The sequence below is a fragment of the Natrix helvetica genome (assembly GCF_964273705.1).
Source record: "Natrix helvetica genome assembly, chromosome: 1".
Lineage (NCBI taxonomy): Eukaryota > Metazoa > Chordata > Lepidosauria > Squamata > Natricidae > Natrix > Natrix helvetica.
Window position 1 is genome coordinate 113,897,718 of NC_138548.1, and position 17,016 is coordinate 113,914,733.

A 17,016-nucleotide genomic window follows, 5' to 3' on the forward strand; every position below is an offset into this window, starting at 1 on the left:
AACCAACGGAGCAGCTTGCCTTCAGAAATTGTGGGAGTTCCATCATTGGACTCTTTCAAGACTATGGCACCTACTTGCAGACTAAAATATTTTTTTTAGCATTTTGGAAATTGAACTTCAGTTTGGGAACTTGAGCACTCGTGAAGAGAAGGACCAGGGGAGACAGGAGAGCAGTCTTTCAATATTTGAGGAGCTGCCATAGAGAGGAGAGGGTTAAGCTATTTTCCAAGGCACCCAAAGGCTAGACAAGGAATAATGGAGGGAAACTGAACAAGGAAATAAAGAGGAATTTTCTGATAGTGAGAACAATCAACCCTTGGAATAGATGTTGCCTTCAGACGTTGTGGGAGCTTCATCACTGGAAGCTTTCAAGAAGAGACTGGACTGCCACCTGTCAGAAATGGTGTAGGATCTCCTGCTTGTGGGGGTTGGACTAGATGACCTACAAGTTCCCTTCCAACTCTGTTATTCTGTTCTTTTTTAACTCAGACTCTGAATGATTTCATTTTTAAGTAGCCTGCCAGTTGTTGATCATCTTCTACCACAAGGAAGAGGTGAGCTGGATGGCTCCCTTTGCATTTCTTTACCATTATCCACGATGCATGTTTATCGTTGATTGGAAACCCCATATGGACCTTTGGTTATGATTTATAATTTTGATTAGATAGGACAGACTACAGAAAGATCAAAGTTCATTGTAACCATAAAATGAGAGGTAAATTTGTTTGAAAGACTAAAGAGACCAGTGGTGGGGTTCAAATTTTTTTAGAACCTCTTCTGTAGGTGTGGCCTGCTTTTTGGGAGTGGCTTGCTAGCCATGTGACCAGGTGGGTGTGGCTTGCCAGCTATGTGACTGGGTGGGCGTGGTCAATTTGTAAAATGTGAAACTCACTTAACAACGCTCTTGCTTAGAAACTAATATGTTGGCTCAGAAACTCTGGCATTTGAAGCACGCAAGTCTTAAAGCTGTCAAGTTACAAGACCCTTGCATCCCTAACCCTTTAGAAAAAAAAAACTCCAGAGGTGTTCAAACTTGACAGCTTTAAGACTTGTGGACTTCCCTCCAGTCATGTTGGCTCAGAAACTCTGGCATTGAAGTGTGCAAGTCTTAAAGCTGTCAAGTTACAAGACCCTTGCACCCCTAACCCTTTAGAAAAAAAACCCAGGGGTGTTCAAACTTGACAGCTTTAAGACTTGTGGACTTCAACTCCCAGAATTCCTCCTCTCGCTCTTCATCTTGATGATGTGCGGATATATATATATTGTAACAGTGCTTTTATGGTGCTGCTTTTCCTGGGTGATGGGAGCATTGAAAAACTGCCATAAGGCTTCAATTTAGACAGAGCCTGACTGTGGTAGCAATGATATGTGCCCTTCTTCACTAAGCAGCAATTTGCTCTTGCAAATTAGAAACCAATTTAATTTTCATTATGAAGGCAAACTGCTATTCTCTGAGTAATAAGTTACAGTATGCTGTTCCAGGAAAGAAAGAAGTTAATTGAATGACTTCAAAGACTGTGATATCCAGATGCACGTCAAAAGTGCCTTACCATGGCTTCTTGATACTAATAGCAGTATGAATTGTTCCAGCATTCCCCCCAGAGTCTTTTTAATTTGCAAGGGGAAAGGGAATGTGCTCAGAATATGTTAAATTGATAGATTTCTCAAGGGTGCAATGGTAGATGTAGACATAGAAGAGACCCACATGATTCTGGTACATGAAGGAATTTGAAGAGTGTGGGAAAGGAGACGTCTATTCAACATACTGTCCAGAGCAGTGGTCACCAACAAGTGGTCCAGGAAGCACTGGTGGTCCATGAGAAAATTTTCATAGTCTGCAGAAAAATATTTGCATTTTTTATATTGCACTAAATCGCTAGTTATCTTTTTTTAAAAAAAAATCATATTAGTGGTCCACGGGATTTAAAAGTATGATTTTTGTGGTCCCTGAGGTCTGAAAGGTTGGTGACCCCTGGCCCAGAATACACTTTGGGGATTTACAATCCAACTCAAGCAGTGAAGACTCTGAAAGAAGGGATGGAAATCTTTTAATTCTAGGCACACGCTTACTCTCCCAGAATCAGATTAGTGGATGGAACAGATTTATTTACATTAATATATAATGCCATAGAACAGATGAAACAATTTGCAATATCCTACTCAGTTTTAAATGCCTCTAATAAGAGGTGAAAGAACTATAGCTGGCAGATTCCTAATTCCAGAATAAGCTTGTGTTTATTGCATTATCTATGACTTGAACGCAGAAATTGTATCTGTGTAGGCTGATTTCTGTGTGATCTGAGCCTCTTATTTTTTGCACATTAAGACGTTTCAAAGCCCGCAGAAAGTATTATTGAGGTGAAGAGAGTCCTCCCTTAGGTTGCCTTAAGCACTATAACTTACTATGTTGGACAGAAATTTGCTTACTGTGTCTTACGAAATCTAGTACTTTGTTTTGGTTTAATTTCCCTTAATTTTGTTTGATTTGGAAGTAGCAAAATAATGCAAAAAACATAGCTTTATCTCCATAGGACATCTTATTTTTTCCCTTTAAAGCAAAATGTTAAATTAAGTTAATGATAGTAAAACCAAATTGTGTATAGAATAAGGATTTTACCTTGAAGCAAACACCACCCAAAGCAAGATTTTGACATCTAAAAAGCATATGCTTCTTTGTTTTTAATGCAGCTTTAATTTAAACTTGCTTATCCTGTTCTAGAAGGGCTAGGCTTTTTAATTAGATGCTCAAAAATGTTAGTGTGTTTAGCAATTATTATGACTTCACCATGTCAATTCATGTTCATATACACAAATAGCAGATGAAACACAGCATAGAAATATTCAGTAGATTACCCAAATATTTAACTAGTTCAAATTATTTAAGGTTACGATATTTCACTTTGATACAGGAAAGCACTTCCAATATGCTTAGCAATGTAAACCAATTTTTCCAATCTGATACTCACTACAGTTTTCACATTTGGCTGGGAATTGCAGTCACAAAATACCTGAAGGGTACTAGGCTGCCTTAAAACTTTTATTAAATGTTCTGTACGTGTGTTTGAAAATACTGCTTTGTTTTATACAGATAGATTACATAAAAAGAATCGACAGTTTAGCAATATCCATTTGTAAAACATTTAATGCATCAGTAAGAACTATTATTAATAGTATATACTAGACAAAAGCATATGAACATATAAACAACAGTTCTGTTTTTTAGCTAGTGTTGGCTATCATATGCATCAAATTCTTCCCAAGAACCTAGCATGTTGTAATGCAGGGACGTGCGGTCAGGGGAGGCAGAGCCTCACTGCTGTCATCATGAAAATTTAAAAAAAGGGAAAAGGGAAAAGGCGCTGAGGAGCCTTCTGCACACGTGGTCCGGGATGGGACCACGTGTGCAGGAGGCTCCTCTAGCCTCAGCCTCCCTCCTGCACACGTGGTCCCATTCCCCGCCTTCCTGAGTCAACATGAAGGGGACCGCGGAGCGTAAGCTGCGGTCCCGCGGAGCGCGCTCCGTGGTCCCCTTCATATTGACTCAGGAGTCAGGAAGGAGGGGAATGGGACGTGTGCAGGAGGCTGAGGCAGCTTCAGCCTCCTGTACACGTGGTCCCATTCTCCGCCTTCCTGAGTCAACATGAAGGGGACCGCGGAGTGCGAGCCGCGGGGAGTGCGAGCTGCAGTCCCCTTCATGTTGACTCAGGAAGGCGGGGAATGGGACCACGTGTGCAGGAGGCTGAGGCAGCTTTAGCCTCCTGCACACGTGGTCCCATTCCCTGCCTTCCTGAGTCAACATGAAGGGGACCGCGGCTCGCGCTGATGATGTCACCAGCCTCACCAGCCATAAACCTCACCGCACGTCACTGTCGTAATGTATCTGTGCATATATATCGGGATCCAATGTGGCCTTTTGCAATTAATGAACATTTTGACAATGCAGAGATTTTTTAAAGGTAGTCCTAGATTTTTTTGGTAAAATACATCCAGTTTGCCAATAACCACAGGTACCAACATAACCAAGTTTATGCCATATTTCAACTTTGATTTTCAGATCTTGATAATTTGTGATCTTTTTTTTTTGTCTTTTGTCTTAGTAGTCCGATATTGCCACATCAATTATCCACATTTTCTTCTTTAATTACAGTTAAATCTGATGTGCTATGGAACAAGACTATCAGTTTGTCTCTGCAAATCCCACATTTTAACCTGCTCACTTTCAAATATTTTTTCACTGTATGTTACCACCTATTTTTCAATACTGGCACATTATAATTTTTACAAATGTTCTAGTGAATCATTTTTGTGACGGTGTTGTATCATTGTTTATAATCAGTTTATGCAATCTTTCTACACCTCCCCCCCCAAAAAAAGTGGGGAGATTTTGAATCCACCTATCCTGGGAGTGTTTTGAGAATTGCAATCTAGTCAATGTTTCCATGGTACTAAATGCTATTGAACATAACGAAAAATATTTATGTAAACATGCACTTAAACATATGCCAAAATTCACTGAGAGTTACAAATCACAATTGTTGGGTTGGTAAGTGTAATTATAAAATTATGTCATCCTTCTTTTACTTGTTTCCAAAGTTTGGCTCATTCTGATTTAATCAGCACTCATTCTAATTAATTGAATATTCCTGCTGCATTGTTCTGAAATGTCAGAGATAATTATATATGTTAGGCATTCTCCTCATTATAATCTTCACAAAATCTTGAACTTTCCTCTCTCTATCTCTGGTCCTAATACATCAATACAAGGCACTTCCAGAGGATCAGCCCTACAAAAATGATAAATGTCTGCAATCAGATTTGAAATAATTCTAGGCTTTTAAAGCTATAGGACTCACTAAACCCTAAACTTGACATTTCTCTTTTCTAGATAAATCATAGCTATGCCTTTTATGCAATGCTCCATTATCTATAAGAACTCTATAATATTTAGCACAGACAAGACGGACTTACATTTTACATTCAACTATCATTGTTATCAGAAGAACAATAAGAGACACACATTATTTATACAATCTATGAAATAGTTATTAAAAAAGAGATATAAAAATATAAACATAGTAATTTTAGGAGAAAAAAAGTCATCAGATCTATATATCTGCTTTTGAAAAAAAACATAAAACAAATATTTACAAATGAAAACTGGAATGTTGCAAATTAATATACATAGAGAAAGCTAAAAGGTAAAACAATTCATATTATACATAGTTCCTAGAAATTAATTTGTATCTTACTTTTCCTTAGGGTTACAAGAAACATGAATGGATGATAAAATAATCAGAAATGCTCTTAAATTATACTCAAAACAAATAACAATTCAGATATTCCGAAGGGTTAAACATGTTGAAAAAGAATTATTCTAGGTATTCTATAAGGCTTATAAAGTGTATATATAAATTCTGTATATAAATATATAAAATTCTCAATCTACGGTAATATTCTTGAAATGAAACTTTGAAATGTTTTATTTTGATGAACTGGAAATTATGTAAACAAGAATGCTAACAGGTTTTAGAAAGATTATACATGGGTCAGAAGAGCACACTATCTCTTTTAAAAACTGTAATGTACTGAATGAGTCTTTACTAGCAGGATTTACATACTAAACTACATTATAAAACATGGCCTTTAAATGGATCTCACATTCTACTAAGCAAAAAGCAAAGGAACCCCTTTTTATTTTAGTATAATGTGTTAACTTCTGTCTATGATGGGGCAGATTGATGTAATATCCAATCTTTTCTCTTTATGCTACACCTTGCAAATCAAAATGAGAAAACGTTATAATTGTAATTGAAAGGCTAACTTATGATCTGTTGGCCTGGTGCAGATATATCAAGAAAAATATACTTGTCACAAACCTTTGATACTAAGGCTAGCTAATTTTAAGATATTAACTCTGAATAAAAGTGTATATACTTTTGGATCACCACAATATGCTTTAAATGGGATTACCTTTGAAGAGTATTTGGAAACTACAATTGGTACAGAATGCAGTAAAACAATCCATTCTGACCACCCCTAGGTCACATGTAATACTATGTTGTGGGACCCCCATTGGTTGACAGTTTGCTTCCAGGATCAATTCAAGGTGCTGGTCATCACCTTTAAAGCCCTTCATGGCATGGGATGAGGTTAGCTGAGGAACCATCTCACCCCAATGGGATTGGCCTGCCCCACTCAATCTGGCAGAAGCAGCTTGCTCTGCATCCTGTAGGTCAGCTGACAAGGATGGTTTGAGGTCCTGATGGGGATCCTCCATGTTGGAGGGGGCTGGTGGACTAATAGGGAAGACGCCACCTCTGTGCTGTCCTTGCCATCAGTTTTTTTTAGTTTGTGTACATCGTTAATATTTTAATACTTTAATACCTATGATTTAAATTGTAAGCTGCCCAGAGTTGCTTTAAAAAGTGAGAGGATGGCATATAAGTTTAATTAATAAATAAATCTTCCCCCTGCATTGGACTGTGCATTTAAAGAGATATTTTCCCCTTGAAAAACAGCTTGCTTTTTTGCCACAAACTTGCAAACCTTCATTGAAGCACAGGTCAGTACAGTAAATACGCTATGCTGAAAATGGGCCAGCAGAACCTGTTTTAGCAATGTCTCATGCAACTTTGCCACAAGGAACAGAATTGTCAGGACATCTCCTTTGTGCAATGTTCAAATGTTGCTTCCATTGCAAGAAAACGTAGAAAAAACCCATGTATACAAGCATCAACATGATTTAGCTGACAAAGGCAGCAATTGCTATGATTTGTAGAATTCCTTCAAGTCCATATGCAACAAGTAGCACCACATTAATAATGACATCTGCTCTCAGGATATATGTTTGCCACACTAGAAAGTAGACCGACAGAAGTATACTGCCAACAGTGATCCCAAGGCTGATCCCAAGGGGAGCTTCCTCTTCTCTCAAGTTGCCTTTAGTACCTAACAGGGAGAGAAAAGGACATGTACCTGATGGTATTTATGAATCTGTTAGACCATAACAGTAGAACTCTGAAACTAAACAGTAATTTAATTTACAGAGGGGGTGGTGGTAAATCACTTAGAATGCAGTCTTAAATAGAAAATGAATTCTAATGTTAGAATTATTGAAGACAAAATATCTGACTGGATCTAAAGCTTTCATACTGCTGAGTAGGGTTCTGCTAAGAACTTCCTTATGACTGGAGACGTGTTTCTTGTTTATTCATTAATTCATTTGTTCATTCAATTTGTTTGGCTACCCATCTCAGTTCAATTGATTCTGGGCAGCTCTTCCTTCAATAGCTGTATTGGCATGTAATGCTAAGGAGGTAGAGGTGATATGCTACATATTTAGACAGGTCTTAAGATGGAGCAGAAGGAACAGTTGTGGTTCATTGTTCTCTTCTGCCTGACAGGCTCATTTCCAAAGAAAACCCCATTAGTCTATGGCACGGGTGTCAAACTCGCATTACATTGCTGACACGTGATGTTTCATGTTTTTCCCATGGCCAGCAGCTTGCCAGCTTGATGCCCCTGGTCTGTGGGATGCCAGCTCCTTGTAAGTAATGCAGCTACTTTCCTTTATGTAGCAGCATGTTACGAACAATTTTTGTGTCTAATGATCCAGTCTAGAATCTTACAGGAGAAACTCTTGAATACAGGTAGTCCTTGACTTAAGTGAATCACTGCAGTTGTTAAGTTAGTAACCCAGTTGTTAAGTGAATCTGACTGGCTTCCCTATTGACTTTGCTTGACTGAAGGTCGCAAAAAGTGATCACATGACCCCAGGACACTGCAAGTGTCATTATAGGGCAGTTGCCAAGTGCCAAATTTTGATCACATGACCAAGGGGATGCTGCAACAATTGTGTGAAAAATGGTCATGTCACTGTTTTCAATGCTGTTGTAACTGGTCATTAAATCAATCAGAATAGAGCTGGAAGGGACCTTGGAGATCTTCTACTCCAACCCTCTCCTTAAGCTGGAAACCCTCTACCATTTCAGACAGGTGGCTCTTCAGTCTCTTCTGAAAAACACCCAGTGTGGATGAAGCACCCACAACTCCCGAGTTACTAACTCCCAAAGGCAAGCTGTTCCACTGGTTAATTGTCTTCACTATTAGGAAGTTCCTCCTTAATTTCAGATTGCTTCTCTCCTTGATTAGTTTCCATCCATTTTTTCTTTGTCTTGTCTTCTGGTGCTTTGGATATAAGTTGACCCCTCTTGAATGAATGAATGAATGAATGAATGAATGAATGAATGAATGAATGAATGAATGAATGAATGATGGTTACACATTGAGGACTACTTGTAAAGTTAAATTTCATAATAGTGGCAAGTACTCTGCTTATCTAAAAAAGAAGATAACTTAAGCTGCACAATTTATTCTATGGCTGCTTAAAGTGCTGATCCAGAACTGGACTCTAGCAGTGGCCATTCATTCTACAGCACTTCTGACTACAAGTGGTTTGAAGAATTTCTCTCCAACCCCCCAAAATAGGTCCTTCCTTTTTTGTCACATTTTCTTCTTCTCTAGTGGCCTAGACAAAGAATACTGCTATATACAATAGTTGTCATTCTCCAATAGTTATAATTTTTAAAATAGAAATTTTATAACAGAGTACGTCCCACTGAACTCTTTCTGAGCTAATATGTGCAAAACGGATGAATTGGCCAGCGAAAAATCTTATTTTTATATTAGAGTAATGTCTCATTTGCACTTTCACCCAAATAGATTGAACAGACTTTTAATGTTTAACAGTAAAAGTATTTAAAAGGCTTATCAGATAATTGACTAGTTGTCTTGAATTACACAGATGGACTCATATTTTTACATATAGATGAATATTAAGGGGTAGTTGTAAATTACATAATGCTTACCAAAGTACAAGCGGATAGCTTCGAGAAGTGCCATAAAGAACAGCAATACAAGATCAAGAGTCAATAAGTTATATGGATAAGTGAAAATCTGACCTAACAGTAAGTAAAATATAAAAAGGGAGAGAAAAATCAAGTTAGCGTATATCATGTTGCCAAGAATCAGCAGAATCTTCTCTTAATTGTGTACTTTAAACAACTTACTTTTATAAATAATCATTAGAAGCGCTGCTAAAAAATAAAATACGTAATAAATTCCATCTAAAAAGAAAAGGATCTGTAGGGGAACAGATGACAGCTAGCAGGTTCCATCAAGGAAAATTATTTATGATCATATTTTTCACATTTTATGTTGGATCATAATTCAGTGTTATATACTATAAAACTGCAGCGTCACTTGGAACATCAAGTGGTAGAATAAACTGTACTTCAGTCAGTAGTCCATTTCTGACTACTTAAGATGGATAATAAACTTAGGCTTGGATAAGTATAGCAGAGTAAAGTAACTGCACTTCAGTTGAGTAGGAGCCACAGGCAACTCAACTACACCACATTTCAGTAAGCAGCCTTATATAAAAAAGGTATTTTTATGGAATGGCTGCTTCCAGAGTAGACCTAGTGTTCCTGTTGAATCACCATTGAGCAATTCCAAAGTTACGTTTCAGAATACTTCACAACATTACATTTCCTTTCTATCCAGTCATCATGTTGTTTTCTACCTGCAATGTGAAATTGTTTCAACCAGAGACAGAATTGGGAACTTTTTGAATAAATGCTACGTGCTTAGCTACTGGGCACATACAGAATTGGTTCAGAAGCTGCATTAAGCCACAATTTCCCTTAACCATGGTTTATGAATAAATCATAATTATCTATATTTGTACAATGCATTAAGCTATAAACTATAGCTTACAATCACATTGGCCGAGGTTAGAAAAGTTAAAATCAAATTAATCATATTGTGGTATTGAGAATAAGGTCAGAAAATCAGCTAATTGACTATTTAGCTGTGCCACCGTAATCTATTTCAGGTTACTAACCCACATAATAAGAGTCCACTAATTATGTACTCTATTAATAGCAGATAAAATGTCATAAGAGAATCTCTGATCCCATATAGAGAATTATTTTTTTAAAGTTGGGAGAAATAGTACAGATAGTATTATTTCCAAAAACTGTCTCCTCTAAAGATTCTAAAAGTTAAATATTGCCTCCACTTCAAATCACAATGCAAACTAGCAAGCCTGTTTCCAAAAAAAAGGCATGCTTTTTTGAAGTCTAAAAATCAAGAAATCTAACCTTTTCCCCAGGGTTCCTGCTGCATCCAGTTGCTCATCTTAAGTCTGCCCTATTGGTCAGTATCAGGTTAAAGCTAGCTAATCTTCCTGTGTCTTCCATGTATTGAAGGAGAAAGTTGTTATGAATACACATCAGGAATTTTTAGGCCAGGTTTGGTAGATTTTGACTCCAAACAGATAACAGTGTAATTAAAGTTCTCTATCTTTATGCATGCTCCTTTGAAAAACCTGCAATTTGCTATCGAAAATTATCTACATTTTCTTAGCAAGATAAATGAACGATGTCAACAAGAGCACTGCTTTTATTTGTTCATTTACTTAGTCCTAGATCCTGTTTCAATGACATTACCAAATTCATTCATTTGGTTTTGCTTTTCTAAGCAGGACAAGTATATTTTACAGTAACATGCAAGTCTTCCTCCCTTTCTATGTCTTATGTTCCATTTGAACACTGCTCTTCAGTTTCTAGCTTTCATCTATGGTAGCAATTCCATCAGATTTCTGTTACGCTTGTTAAATTATATTTGATTTTCTGTACAAATTGTTCAAGCTCAACTTGTTTACTTCTCGCAGTGTGAACATTAGTAGGTAGACAGTAAATGTCATGAACTTTATGAAACATTGCTCTGATTTTTCAGCAAGGCCCCATTTCAGCACTATTCCCATATTTCACAGTAAACACATAGTGTTCAAGATCCCTCAGTTTCTAACTTACATGGGACTCAATTTAAAACCCTTTTAATAAAAAGTCTAGGATTCTTTATCTCACAACCCTATTAACAATCCTTGAGAGATGAAATTCCTCTCATGGCAGCAGGCCATCTTAATTCAGAAGACAAACCCAAAACCATGTCATTTACATAACCGGTAATTGACTTCTCTTTTTTAGTTCTCATTCATGGATTGGACAGATGGATAAGACTACTACTTGAGCCTCTAAGATCTTAGCTTTTCTTTTGAGAATTTTAGTCTGCGTGTAATACAATTGTAGTATGCTTTGCCTCTACCTGTGTTAGCAGGAACAAATGCCTGCAAGGTGACTTGATAAGTCTTAGAAGTTGTCATGTCACTAATCCTTGCTTATGGCAAACAGAACAATTTCAGGAGAAATTTGCTTTAACTCTTTGATGTAAATCAGGGGTGTCCAAACTTGGGAACTTTAAGACTTGTGGACTTCAACTCCCAGAATTCCCCAGCCAGCATGCTGGCTGGGGAATTCTGGGAGTTGAAGTCCACAAGTCTTAAAGTTCCCAAGTTTGGACACCCCTGATGTAAATCATCGTCCACTGTGTCTCCCCTCTTTGTCTTATTTGAGGATATAGCTGTATCCTTTCTCTCCTTTAGGGATATGCTCTACTGGCTCCTCCTCTCTTCTCCTATCTTAAATACTTGGAGCCATTTATTTTATCTGCCAAGGCCTGAATTTTTTTCCCCTTAACCAGGACACACCACCTGACCTGTATCACCTCTTGAGGGATTCCTCAGAAACAGGTAGCCAGCTGAGGTGTTATTTTCTGAAATGCATGCCATCTAGCAGCAATTGAATTCACAGACCACACACTTTAGATGCTTATATAAAGTGCATTGGCTACTAGAAGTACCCAGGTTCTGGGATTCAGCAGTTTCATAGTTCCATATCTAGAAGCATTATCAAAATGGTACATTTTAATTAATTAACTTTAATATTTCTGTTAGGCTGTTTCCGAGCAGGCAAATGTTACATAATGCCATGGCCCCTTATATGGAGCCTTACATAACTTCCATGCTTCTGGAGGAAGGGGGATTATTTATTTTTACAGTGTACATCTTGTGAGGTATTTTCAGTTACACTGACCATCAGGAGACATAACATGACCGGTTTTGCCCATAGGCTAGGTATATTTTTAAAATCCTGTATGATTCAGGGCTTGGATTCTTCGATTGCTCTGAAAGCTCTCCATCTAGTGAGATCAAGGAGGAAAGACCTCCAAAGTCAATCGAGGTCAACCTGTTGACCTTCTGGTCATGTCTTCTCAATGGTAGGTCCTCTTCTGTAGAATTTGCCCTTGTACATATGGATCATCACCTCCCACCTGTTTCCATGGAGCTGTGAAAACATGGCTGTGTGATAGAACACCTGGAGGAGTGTTAAATATCTCCAAGTGGATGAGTTTACTATTGTAATTTGACCTAGTTTATAATTTTCTTTTTATGTAGCATATTGTTCAGAATGGTTTGAAATGGGGTGCTATAGAAATCCAAATAATAAATACTATATTGATTATGCAAACATAAATACATTTATTTTAAAATAATATTTTTATCCCACATTTTTATATATAACTCGAGGCAGAGAACATCTGCCTTCTATTTCCCCACAACAATCCTGTGGGTGGGTTGGGCTGAGTGACTGGACCAAAGTCACCCAGCCTGCTTTCATACTAAGGGAAACCTAGAACTCACCGTCTCCTGGTTTCTAGGCCAGCTCTTTAACCATTACACTAAACTACCTCTCTGTTAGAATAATAACTGAAAAAAACACATCTGTAGTTGTTATTTGTTCTCTTTAATTTTATAAATCTACAATAGAATGCTAAATATGACAAGCAGTCTTTTAAAAGCAGCAGCAGTTAAATTAGTATGATTATGTTTGCATTTGTGACAGTGTTGCACTAAAGAAATATTTGCAGTATTCTTGCTAGAACATGTAAACTGCTGAAAGCCAAACTTTTCTTGAGGAAAATGAAGCCAAAACCACACCCACTTAGATCTGAAAGGAATTCGTGTATTATTGTTTGTTATTCATTTGCTTCTATTTTACTTAACGGAAAATCCCTTTTCAACTGGACATTTTAAAACCTACTGATAACAAATGTATTCCGGTTTACAGAATGGATGAGGAATGAAAATGAAAATGAGATTGCGGTAGAAGAAATAGTTGAAGATTATGTCTCAAATGCTTTTGGAGGGATTTTTTCTGCAAGTTGTATTACATGTCTTGCAGTTTCCTCCTTTAAATGTTATTATTCTCTGTATTTCATTTCTTGGTTTCACAGTATATCAATCAATTATATCTTAATGCCTACAGTCAATAGCAATATGGTCAATTTGCATAGCATCTTCTTAAACATCAAGACTTTGGAAATGACACTTATTAGAGGATAATGACATATAGCACCATTTTTCATATCTCTGAAGTTTTTGGAAATAATCACATCAAAAGATTGTCATGGAATTAATGTGGATTTTAAGAGATGATATTCTAAAGCTACTCAACAGGAAAGTTGCTGTAAGATATCCCTAACAATCTCCTGCATTTATGTGTCAGAAATTTATCCACCATTATTCAGTTTCCTGAAAGGAACCATCATAAACTTCTAAGAAGATACCAACTTTCTCTGAAGTACATTTGAAAATTATAGGTATAATTAATCAAAATGTATTTGCTTTTCTGGATAAAAGAAAAAGGATACAACAGACGATGAGCTCCCTATATACAAGACAAAAATAAAATAATTATCCAAAGTTAAATCTTTAAGGTGAAAAAGATAAAAAAACTACTGTGCAGAAATTCTTCTAATTGTTTTGAAAAAGAAATATTGTCCTATAGTAATCAGCCGTACAATTCAGAACCTGGCACAACTTGTTTCAATGCTGCAGCACCCATGTCAACTTTAATTCAAAATTACTTAACAGAATTTTCTGCCGGTTTTTGATTTAGACTCAGAACTATAATCATAAATACATTACTAAATAAATTTATGAAACTATTAGGCAGATTTATTACTGGAATGAACTATTTGGATTTAAGCAGTTAAAATATAGTCCAAAATTCTGACTAAAAAATAAATAAAAATGAGCTATGCAATACAATAACTTATGAATTCTAGGCTTATTTAAATCTGTTTAAGAACATGCTTATATCCATACTAGGAGTCATGTTTGACTTGAGTATGCTTCATATGGAGTGCCAGAAGCACTGTGACCCGTTGCATTGTTTATTGAGTCTTCAGGTATGGATGGGTTCCAGATATTATTTTTGGGGTTTCAAGCTATCTACAAGTAGTCCTTAACCTATGACCACAATTGAACCCACAATGTTGCTAAATGAGATTTGCCCTATTTTGACCTTTCTTGACAGTTATTAAGTGAATCACTGCAGTTGTTAAGTTAGTAACATGGTTGTTAAATAAATCTGGCTTCCCCATTGACTTTGTTTGACAGAAGGATACAAACGTGATCGCATGATCCCGGGACATTGTAACCTTCACAAATGTGTCAGTTGCCAAGCATCTGAATTTTGATCACGTGACAATGAAGATCCTGCGTTGGTCATAAGTGTGAAAAATGGTCATAAGTCACTTTTTTCAGTGCCGTTGTAACTTTGAACGGTCACTAAATGAACTGTTGTAAGTTGAGGACTATTTGTATTGGGAATTGAACGTGGCCTATTACACTGATGACTATATAGAATGCAATAGCTTTAGGGGTTAGTCAGTTCCCTCATTCAGTGATCGCAGGGATATCAGACTGGTATATACAGCCCACTTCCCTTCAACTTTCAGAACAGAAATATACAAATATTGCCTTATGTCATGACTCCCATATATGAGTTTTTACATGACCTCCACACAACCCTTTTTAGAGACCCCTGGGGATTTCTCTAATTTTTACAGTGTATATCCAGTGAGATATTTTTCCCTGTAGGTATAGATGACATAATGTATAATCTGTATCTTTCTGTTCAGAGCACCAGGGAAGGTAGACTGTATACTGAGATCTTTATTCAAATGTGTTTCAATTACATAGAGTATCTCTGTCTCCCCCTAGTGAAATAACCATGAAATGATTTTTTTAGTTGGTGGTAATTTCAGCCCAAATGCAAGTTTTAAGGTTCAAGTTTCACTTTTTAGTGGTTAACACTGATAGTTTGTTAATTAGTTAAAAGTGATAGCCAATCAATTCTGAATTATAGAAACACAGATTGGAAGAAGTCATTTAGGCAATCCAATTCCTTCTTCAATAAGGAATCCAAATTAAAGCCAGAATAGTTGTCTATTAGAATAAAAATAAAAGGTAAGTCTACCATCTTTTTAGCTCCACCACTGTCAAATTGCCTTATTCTCAGAATGCCCTTTTCCATCCTTTAATGTTCATTTACAATCTGCCTTTCTCTCAAATACATTATTCAGCTTCCTGCCCTCGGGAATGAAAGAAAATAGGTGTTGATGATGGCATATATCTTTTCAGATATCTGAAAATACTCTTAACATCCTTCATCTTTTCTCAAGGCCAGACTTCCCCAGCACTTTGATTCTTTTCCTAAGATTTAGTTTCTAGTTCTCTGTTCATCCTTGTTACCCTTTTTGAATCTGCTCCAAGTTCTCTATATTGTATATTAAATGCACAATATACTAGAAAATGGAGATTTAAGCATTTGATAAATATCCTCTCCAGGTGACAGTATTACCTATCATTTGCCTTCTATAAAAGATAACATTGTTTTTTTTTAATCTCTCGTTAGTATAGTATAGCATTGTACAGTATTGTAAATATCCTGGAAGAAAATAAATCTTCATAAATAGGACACCTCAAGAACCTGAACGAAAGGCAGGATATCAACTAAAAACACATAAATATTAACTGTAGTTCAACCAATTCTGAATTATTTAGGGCATGATTCAGTGATTACAGGGACTGACAACTCCATCGCTAAGTGGCACGGTCATTATGTGTGATGCCCTGTGATTGTATCTTGCAACTTCCTGCCTATTTCCCATTGTGTTTGCTTGTCAGAAGCGGCTAGTGAAGGCCACAAGTAGCAATCACATAATGGGTGTGGGTGGGTGAGTGTCCGCAACAACCTTAATTTCGAAGACTGATTATAAGTCTCGGTTATTTCAACAGTCACCAAGTGGTCAGTAAATGAGAACCACCTTTAATTTCCACAGGCGAGACTGCCGCCACAGAAATAACCAGGCAGCTAATCTGTGCTGACTGTCCTATAGGGCAGTTAAAGGTAAAGGTTCCCCTTGTACATATGTGCTAGTCATTCCCGACTCTAGAGGGTGGTGCTCATCTCTGTTATAAAGCCGAAGAGCCAGCGCTGTCTGAAGACGTCTCTGTGGTCATGTGGCCGGCATGACTAAATGCCAAAGGTGCACGGAATGCCGTTACTTTTCCACCAAAGTGGTCCCTATTTTTCTACTGTCATTTTTACATGCTTTCAAACTGCTAGGTTGGCAGAAGCTGGGACAAGTAAAGGGAGCTCATTCTGTTAGGGATTCGAACCGCCGACCTTTCTGATCGACAAGCTCAGCGTCTTAGCCACTGAGCCACCGCGTCCCTATAGGGCAGCTACGTGACTTTATTCTCCAGGAGGAATTCCCCTTCGCGGCTTCCTAGTCTACAAATAAAATAATCACTTCTAGTAACTACAACCACCAATATGGTGGGATGCGATGCAATCCTGCAATATCGGCTTATCATTACTAGTTTTATTTACCATCGCACGGATGACCAACGATTACAGCCTAAGCAGGCTGCAATCAGGTCCCTGTTGACTCAGAAGCAACTTCTCTTCAACGGGGAAGAACTTGCTTGAAAGCGAACGAGGCAACTGCTTCGCTATTGTCAAGGTAACCCATTTGCAAGCAGGCTAGAGTTGCAACCTAATAACGCCAATGGTGTCCAGGATTCCTCTAAGCCTCCTTTTTCCTCGCCCTCACTCGGTTCTCAAAACGTGAAGCAACGTTTGGAGTCAAAGCAACTCCGCTCACCTTCCCTGACGGCCGCCATAGTCTCTCACTCCCCACCCCCCCGCTTCAATCCCTCCCCCTCCCCAATCCCTCCAGCATCCCGACAACCCTTGCGCA

The 17,016-nt window shown here is 37.6% G+C and overlaps 1 protein-coding gene across 1 annotated transcript; it reads right to left on the reverse strand.

Moving 5' to 3' along the window:
* Positions 1-3,811: 3,811 nt before the first annotated feature.
* On the reverse strand, positions 3,812-16,954 carry TMEM80 (transmembrane protein 80). The gene is made up of 5 exons (XM_081936037.1): positions 16,921-16,954; positions 13,615-13,631; positions 9,069-9,162; positions 8,868-8,960; positions 3,812-6,948 (listed from the first exon to the last, which is right to left on the reverse strand). The coding sequence occupies exons 1-5, from the start codon at positions 16,937-16,939 to the stop codon at positions 6,743-6,745; spliced, it is 429 nt and encodes a 142-aa protein (XP_081792163.1). The 5' UTR covers positions 16,940-16,954; the 3' UTR covers positions 3,812-6,742.
* Positions 16,955-17,016: the final 62 nt, after the last annotated feature.

What these genes read in the sequence shown, in the direction of transcription:
- TMEM80 (XM_081936037.1), bottom strand. An exon ending in TCTAATGATTATTTATAAAA is followed by an intron (nt 8,961 to 9,068) that starts GTAAGTTGTTTA and finishes ACTTACTGTTAG; the next exon opens with GTCAGATTTTCACTTATCCA. An exon ending in AGCTATCCGCTTGTACTTTG is followed by an intron (nt 6,949 to 8,867) that starts GTAAGCATTATG and finishes TCTCCCTGTTAG; the next exon opens with GTACTAAAGGCAACTTGAGA.